General features: G+C 28.0%; 1 protein-coding gene across 1 annotated transcript in view; it reads left to right on the top strand.

The window, feature by feature from the left end:
- The window catches only part of LOC111617823 (C-Jun-amino-terminal kinase-interacting protein 3-like), a 211,657-nt gene that overhangs the window by 192,899 nt on the left and 9,598 nt on the right, over positions 1 to 9,160 (top strand). Inside the window, exons 27-30 of the mRNA XM_023359134.1 lie at positions 3,731 to 3,865; positions 6,989 to 7,168; positions 7,689 to 7,799; positions 9,033 to 9,155. Coding sequence (XP_023214902.1) covers positions 3,731 to 3,865; positions 6,989 to 7,168; positions 7,689 to 7,799; positions 9,033 to 9,155 — 549 coding nt within the window. The remainder of the gene's footprint in view (positions 1 to 3,730; positions 3,866 to 6,988; positions 7,169 to 7,688; positions 7,800 to 9,032; positions 9,156 to 9,160) is intronic.

Here is a 9,160-nt window from a genome sequence, read left to right as displayed (position 1 = left end):
GGTATTTCTTATATAGCGTCCTATCTCTCCATTCCTTTGCTTTTGGTTTTCGTTAGTTTAATCTTATTTTAACTTTAAAAATACTGTATTTTTTAAATATTTAATATTTTCTTAATTAATTAAGTACAATAAAAAAAATTATTAATTAATAATAAAATGATTTTATTATTTTTTCTCGTTGTACGATTTCATTACAATCGCGGAATCGAAAAAAGGAAGTAAAACTGATTTTTGCATTAATGCGTTTATTGTTTTTTGAATATTTTGCCTGCGAAAATTACTTGGATATTATTTTTCTAAAAATATCGTGGAAATAAGATAGGGGTTGATAATATATATAAATATATATATTAAAACATTCTGAATTTTAAGTACTGTAATACTGAACTTTGTTAAGTACTTCAAGATGTACGTACTGCAAATGGGATTATTATGTGAACTGAATATATGTAAAATTTAATGTGGCCATTAAGTCAGAATATCTAATTTGATTTTATATATTGAATCTTTAAATTTCCATTTAATATTTTTTATTATAAATGGAAACAAAAATTTTTAAATTTTTAAATTGAATTTGTAAATATTCAAGCAGCTTGTATAAATTGAAATCAAATGTAATTTTATTTATATTTAGTATATATTTAAAATAGTGTTGTAATTAAATTATGTGATTTTACATAGCATATAAATGTAAGATATGATTATAGTTTATTTTTGTGTTTTACATTCCTGTATATTCTTTTATGGTGAATACAAAATTATGTGAAAATTTTGACCAGTTTGTAAGAACAAATTTGAAATTTTTATTCTTCATTGCATTGTATAAGACAGATAAATTTGAAATAATCAGTTTTCTAATCTATTATAATTTCAGTTACTTTAATAATAGAAAAACTTGGAAAAGAAAAAAGTGCTTCAAATTTCATTGCTTACATCACTACTTAAATTACTAGAAGAATTAAAAAGATAATGTATGTGTGATACTTAAAAAAGAGATTATACATAAATATATATATATATATATAAAGAAATAAAATAATTGTTTTAAAAAGTTTTAGATTTTTTTTTAAGTGCAGTGAATTATCTTTAATTTTGGAAGCAATAACCTCTGATTTTTAAAAGAAATGAATATATTTTATTTTTAAGCCAGTTAAAAATTTACACAGAATGACAAGATATTTAAAGACAGTTAAGCTAATAAGCTTATGTATAGCAAAGATCAGATTGTCTGCACAATTAATTAGATGAACAGAATTGATAAAACACCTAATAGAACTAAATACCAAGCTTTTCACTTATATTTTGTCATTCTTCACAAAAGGCAACCAAGATCTCACTGCATACAGATTGCTGCATCACAGTTTCAGAGTTGGAAACATTGTGAACATTGTGACCACACAATATTGATCATGTGATAAGTTTCATTCATTCTAACTTGCACTCCAAGAACATTTGCTTCTAATTAATATACAAACTGCACTGTAAATACACTGACAAATAGCAATATACAAGATTGACAATTTTCATAAAAATTTGTCTTTGAAAATTGGCAAAGTTTTTTTTCCTCTTAATTAATCTCATCCAATGAGCATTAAGAGGGTCTTTTTTCAGGCTCATTGTGGATTCAGCCAAATCACAGTGTGGCAACCAAGTGATGAGGGACGAGGCCCAACATATCCATGTCAGACCACCTCTGAAAAATGCCTGCATAGATTTGATCTCTGGTTCCCCAAAGCAATAGGCTGATGCACTAACCACTTCAGCCATCAGGTTAGCATTCTGAATACTTTATGGAAAAAAATACCAACTTAAAAAATGACGTGAAGAAGAAAACCCCTTTCTACAGAAAACTTGGCAACACTTTTTTTCCATTGATATTGTGGGGCCGAGGGGGGAGAAATTTAAAAAAACGTAATTAACGATATTATGCGATATATATCGTCATCGTCTCCCTTGCCATCTGGACTGCCGAGCGGTAATAATCAACATGTGGAAGCAGTTGAGTCAGAGATAGATGCCTCGTTTACAAACAACACAACCCGTTTATTAAACACGAAAGAAGCTTACAAGATTTCCGCGATCTTGGAAGTTCTACGTCGGTTGCGACCTCTGGGTCTTCCTCTCCTTTCCAATATAGTCCCATTTTGAAGGAGTGTCCCTTGTTCGCGAATGAACAATTCCATCGATGTCTCGACGATTCCGGGACGATGCGGTCGATTTCCGTTGATGTAAAGATGTCGATCCGAGGTCGGGAGATGGAGACGAAGATGGACACGAGACACACACAACAATAGATCCGTCACTTGGAACTTTCGGGAGAAGCCGTTGCGTCCTTGAATGTCCGGGGTTTTATCCGTTTTCCTCAGATTCCTCTTACCGATTGGTCTCTCCTTGTCACCTGATGACAATTCGAAACCTTTCGGGGGCGCGGGAGAGGTCAAAATCGAAGTTTAATTCGATCTCCAACCGGAGATGGTCGACGGACTTATATTCTATTGTTTAAAAGTAGGTGTCCCGTTTTCATACAAATAATCTTTCTAACTACTATATTTTTTTCTGCATTTTATATTTTTTAACAATAACAGTTATTTTTGTTATATATTTTACAATTATTTGCAGGGTAATGTTAAAGCTCGCGTAAATAATCGCGGCTTATAAAATTANTGATATTTTATTTTAAAATATATAATTTAGTATATATTTATTTAATCTATATTTTATAATGTCGTATATTTAGTAATTTCAATTTATGATGAATGATAATTTTTATTAAAATGCTTCATGTTCATAATTAAAATGTTCTGATCAAAAAGTATCTGACCTGAGGTCAGAAAAAATGCCTGCATATTTATTTGGTTCAAACACTAGTCCCCTTCAAAATAGTCCCATTCTGAGTTCACACACTTCTCCCAGCAATGCTTCTACTGTTGGAAGCATTTTTCAAATTCATTTATCATGATCTCTATCATACTTGTTTTTGTGTTAGTTTTGATCACCTCTGCATCCTGAAATGTCTTTCTTTAGAGTGGCATCTTGAGTTTGGGAAGGAGCTACGTCTAGGGAGTAAGAAAACTACTGAACTTGTGCAATACTCTGTTTTACAAGGAATGTCTGAAGAGATACAATCCATGGGACAAAACATTGTCATGATTGTCACCAATTGCCAGACTGCCAGAGCTGTGGTCTATTGCACCTAGCAGGTAGTACTCCTTTATCAGTTTTTCCAAGATGGGCATATTCACGATAAACTGCACCCTAGAAGTCAAAAGAAACAGTAACATACAAGGTCATGTCAACAGGACCTTAACATTGCTGTGTGAATGCCCTACTTTCTTTTGTTGTGGAAATCATGGCATTTTCCACTGGAATGATTGTGCCTTTGTCTCAAAGTCATAACTGTAGACTTAGGTCTCCTCACTGGTTATAATTTTCCTTGAATCTCAGGATTCAGCATGTTTTACCAAATCACTGATGCAGTGATAACAGCATATATATGCAACTATCACAGCTGCGTGACAGCAACTGCACAATAGGATGGCTTACCAAAATTCACATACATGCATTAGGATCCAAAGTGACATGACAACATAGTCTCCTTCCAGCTTGCAAATACTTGCAATGAAAAAAAATAAGGTTGGATACTTTTTGATCAGATCTTGTATGTATTTCAATTAGCTTAAAATGTTCCAAAAGAATAATTTATACTGCATAATAAAATACATTTTAAAAGGAAAACTTTCCATTCTTACAGGTACAGGAAAATTGGGGTTTTCTTTTGTTAGAATTACAGCATTACTTATATCATGTAATCGATTATGGATGGGAACAGGAAATGGTGTTGTTATATCAGTTCCTCTTGCAGAAAGTAAGTATATTTTTAACCTTTAGTATATATCTGTAAGAGATTATTTCCATAGACTTAGAATATTATTATTTTACAGAATTTATAATGAGTTATCACTTTCACTACTTTCTACTTTCTTCTTCTTAATGCGCCATCTCCTGTCCAAGGTTGGCGATCCATATAGCTAACATTGTCCTCGATATATCAGCTCGGAATATCTCCATAGATGTACGCCCAAACCACCTTGTGATGTCTTTTAACCATTGATTCTTTGGTCTCCCAGCAGACCTTTTTCCTTGTATTTTGCCCTCTAATATTAGTCTAAGTATTTGATATTTCTCTCTTCTCATTATATGACCTATGTACTGTGTTTTCCTGATTTTGATGGTCAGCAGGAGTTCTTTTTGCTTGTTCATGCAGTTCAGGACTTCAACATTAGTAATCTTTTGCACCTATGATATTCAAAGTGTTTGTCTGTACGAATACATTTCAAAAGCTTCAATTCTTTTTTCAGTTTGGGGTCCAGAGTCCAACTTTTGCATCCATATAGCAGGACGGAGAAGATGTAGCACCTTAACATTCGAATCCTCAGACATAAACTCAATTCGGATCTAACAAAAACTTTTTCATATTCATAAACGATGTTCTGGCTTGTTTGATCCTTGCTCTTATTTCTGTACACTGATCACATTGTTCGTTTATTATTGTGCTGAGGTATTTGAGAGATGATACTTGCTCAATAGTGTTCCTGTGAATGACAAGATTTGCACTTTTTCTTGTTTTTGAGAACACAAGAAGTTTGGTTTTGGTAAAATTCATAGAGAGACAGACCATGCAGTTCACTGTACTCGACAATATGATCCATCAGTTGTAATTCTTTGGGACTACTTGCTATAACCACTGCGTCATTTGCATATCTAATGTTTATTAATTTACCATTTACCTTTAGCATTATTTTTATTTTGTTATATTTTGTCAGTGTAAGATATTTGCTTTAAAAGAGAAAAGATATAAGTTATTCTTATTTAATCATTAAAATATAACAGAAAATCTTGATTATCTGAATCTCAGGATCCATCATGATATTAGATAAATTAGTGCATTACACTTTTTTAGACATGGACACATTTAGATTGCTTACATTTTTCTGTTATTAAAAAATAAAGTAAAACTTTATTTGATCAGTATTATTAAATATTTTTTAATTATACCAATTATAAAATATTAACAATTACTTTATTTGTTCTCATATTACCTCATAACATTTCAGCTAATAGTCATTAAAGTTAGTATTTGATATTTGATTTCAATTAGACTGATTCTCTTCTCTCTCCACTAATGATAAACAGGATCACCCAGAGATAATGGTGTCTGGGGCAAAATATATATTGAGGCCCTACAGCAAATTAAATGATTATATTAAAGGAAATAAACAAAAAACATTTGATATAGGTTCCCCTAAATCTTTAGGCCTCGGACAGTTTGTTCTTTCTGCCTCCCTTTCCAGATGATAAATCACAAATGTAAAATGATGTCAGAATGCATATTAAAATAAATGTGATTTTATCGTTGTTTCTACAGAATGGAACAATAAATAGGTATGATTGTAAAACCTCCAAAAAATTTTTAGACTTAGTTTTGTTTATATTGTTAGGCCAAGTAAATTGTCTTTTTTTTTCTTTTTTAGTTGATTTAATTTTTAACCAATATATTGATATGATGGCTTGATCGTTATAAAAGCAGCAAGAGATTCATGTGCCTGCAACTAAATTTTTTGCTGAAAGTAATATATTTTTTTAAAGAGTATTATGCATATTGAACTGTTTATTTTGTCTTATCTTACTTTCTCAACAGACAGAAAACAAATCTAAATATAGCAGAAGATACTTGTGAATTTTAATATGACTGTTTGTAGTTTATATTCAAAAGTAGTTTGAGAAAGTTATATTTTGTTTAATGAAATATTTTGGTCCAAGAAAAATTATTGTGATCTTTAACTTACTGCAAATGATTTTCTCTTTGTTTTTTTTCTGAAATTAGAATTAATTAAATCCTTTATTAAAATTTTTTAATTCCAAGTATCATTATTTTTATTACTCTGCTATTAGCAAAGATTTCTTCGTGCTATGTAAGAACTTCAAATTCATTTCTTTCAGTTTGTTAAAAAAATTTTATTAGATGTTAATAATGGCAAATTTTCCTCTAGTTCTTAGATAATGCAACAGAAAAACAAAAATGACAAACATTGAGATGATGATGATGATGATGTGAATATATACAGTATATGATGGTAATGAGTGTTTTTTCTACATTTATCACCTTTTTTTACTTTTTTATTTATGATTTATAAGAAAATTACTTCAGCAGGCATTTATTAATATTTTTAAATATTCAAATTCTAGTGATTTTAGCAGTCTTTAAACATTTTTTCAACTTTACAATTTTGATTGTTTTCTTAGATTTTATATCATTGTAAACATTCACTACCAGTTGATGCAATTACTAACAAGGCTTGGCATGTCTTATTTCCTTGATTTATATGAATGAATTTTTGAAATTTTCATTCTTAAACATTCTTTGAATTTTATGTCTATTCTAGAAACATTCTTAGAAAAATGTTATAATTATTGAAAATGTAATAACTAGCATTTTAAAGGAAAAAGATATTATTTAAAAATAGTTTTGAAGAAAGTTTCAAAATAACAAAAATCATTAATTCAACCTGTTTTATTGTTTTAACTGTTCAATCCTGAAAATTTTTATCTTTCTACTTTATCTTGCTAAACATATATTTATATTTTCAGGTTTTACAGATATTCTTTTCTATGAAATTTAAATTCAAAATTAACTTAATAAATATATTTGTATTAAATAACAATTGAAGTTTGTAAGAAACATGTTAACTTACACATTTTTATAAATAAATATTTTTATTTTTGAAACTTACAAAAATATAATCTTTACACATCGAACCATTTAATTCAGAAAGAAAATTTAAATAAAAAATGTTCTCATAAAATAATTAAATGATCACTGAGTCTTTACTGTTCAATGTGAATAATATAATAAATATTAAAATTAATGTAATTGTATTTTACATTAATAATATGAAATATTAATGAATGAATGTGTTATTGAATTTAGGAAATAAACCAACTTTAACACCTAATAAAAATAAAACTCCAGGTGGTGTTGTAAGAGTTTATTCTGATAAGAAAGAAGATGTTACTACAAATAGTTATATTCCATATTGTTCAATGGCTCAAGCTCAGCTATCTTTCCATGGTCATAGAGATTCTGTAAAATTTTTTGTATCAGTTCCAGGTTTGTATTTTCATTTAACTTTTTATAAGTTATTTTCTAAAATTTTTCTTAAAATGATATGAAATTTTTGTAAATGTATGTATAAACTTTATAAGGTTCCATCAAGAATTTTCTCAATTTTAATATCTTTTAACTATGTTTTAAAGTGTATTCTGTAATTAATTACGATATTTATCTTTATTAAATACAGTATTTTACTATAGTTGCTTTATTGCATATTTAATGGAAATGACATTAAAATTGTTATTTCAATTAAATATTTAATAAAATAAATTATTCCATTTTAGAATTATATTTTGTTAACTATGAAAACTTTGCTCGAATTTAATTTTATAAAATATATATAACACTTTAATGTGTATTGTATTTTTTATTATAAATTTTCTTCTCTTAATTAGGCATTTTAGTAAAATAAGTCAATCTGTAGAAATATCCTATACACAGTTTATAATTATTTAAATTTTTCAAACTAAGTTTTTTCCTTATTAAGTTGTTATAGTATTTTACATTGAAATTTCAGGAAATAACTCTGATAGTATTAAGCATAATAATGACTATGAAGAAGAAATAAGAAAAGTTGCACATACATTAGTTATATCTGGTGGAGAAGGATATATAGATTTTCGAATAGGTATATATATATATATTTTACTTTTATTTAAGATATGAATAAACAAAACAGTTTAGTAATTACTATTGACATATTTTTTAAGATATAATAAAAGATTTAGATTTTTGGAATAAATTTTTATTTAATTAATAGATTTTTACTTTCCCAGCTCTATTATATATAACAGAGGTAAAGTATGGAGATTGGTCAAAAAATTTTTACATTTTTGGACTCTAGATCTTAAAACGTTGAGAAATGCAAAAAAAATTCAGGGTTTTTTTTTGTATGTGTGGATGTTTGTGTGGGGGAGCACAATGTTGTTCATCCTGTTTTATGCTTAATAACTCTTGTGCTTTTTGTCAAAAATTTCTGAAGTTTTTCAGGGAGGTTTGTGTATTAGGGAAATTGATGCTCTTAAATTTTGATGGCTAAAGGTCAAGGGGGTTGGGGAGATGAAGGTGCTGTTGTGTGTCATATCTCGAGTATTGTCAGACTTAATGAAATTTTACTCATTAGCATTTACAATTTTTTATAAAACTTTACCCTGAAAATTAAGGTTTTTGCTATTTTATAATAATTAAAAATATAAAAAGTTTTAATAAAAATATCTTAACAGATGGCTCCACATACAGTTTTAAATGTTGCTGGAAAAGTTAAGCAACTCATTACTTATTTTTATTTCAGGAATTTCTATATTTATAAATTTTTATAATAAACTTTGATTGTAATTGAAATTGAATTAAAATAATTTGATTAGTGAATTCATATTCCATGTTTCTATCTATCTATAATATAATTATAATTTTTGAACACCACTGCGTCTTATGGATAGACCCAGAAACCACTATGGTTGCTAATTATCGTATTAAAGAATTTTCCATTGCTTAAAAGGTATTTTCCCATTAGTTTTATCACACAGTGATTCCTGACTTAGTATTTAATATCTTATTAACAAATTTATATCAATCTCTGTTTCTTTTAACTGAAAAAATCACTTTTAAAATTTAGACATATCATAAAACATTAGGAAAAGTCTAACAAAATTTAACTAAGTCTTAAACAAATTAAATTTGATTCATATATTACATTAATAATTTTGAGCAGATTCATTTTTATATTTAGAATAGCGATACTATCAGAATTTGTCATTTTCTGATTAGCCTAATGATAATAAAAAAGATGGATTAAATATTTATATTAGTAATTTTCAATCTCTTCTTATTGTGTTTTATTTAAAATAATTTTTTTTAATAGGTGATGGTAATAATGATGAAGACATTGAAGGTATGATTTCAAATGATCTAGAAACTGAAAAAAATATTCATAACAAATTGTCAAAAGGAGAAAGAAGTCATTTAATTGTATGGCAAGTTGAATGCCCA

This window comes from Centruroides sculpturatus, unplaced genomic scaffold (assembly GCF_000671375.1).
Source record: "Centruroides sculpturatus isolate CEXI.00-Female unplaced genomic scaffold, Cexi_2.0 scaffold104, whole genome shotgun sequence".
In the NCBI taxonomy this organism is placed as follows: Eukaryota; Metazoa; Arthropoda; class Arachnida; order Scorpiones; family Buthidae; genus Centruroides; species Centruroides sculpturatus.
This window is presented reverse-complemented; position numbering and strand designations above follow the sequence as displayed.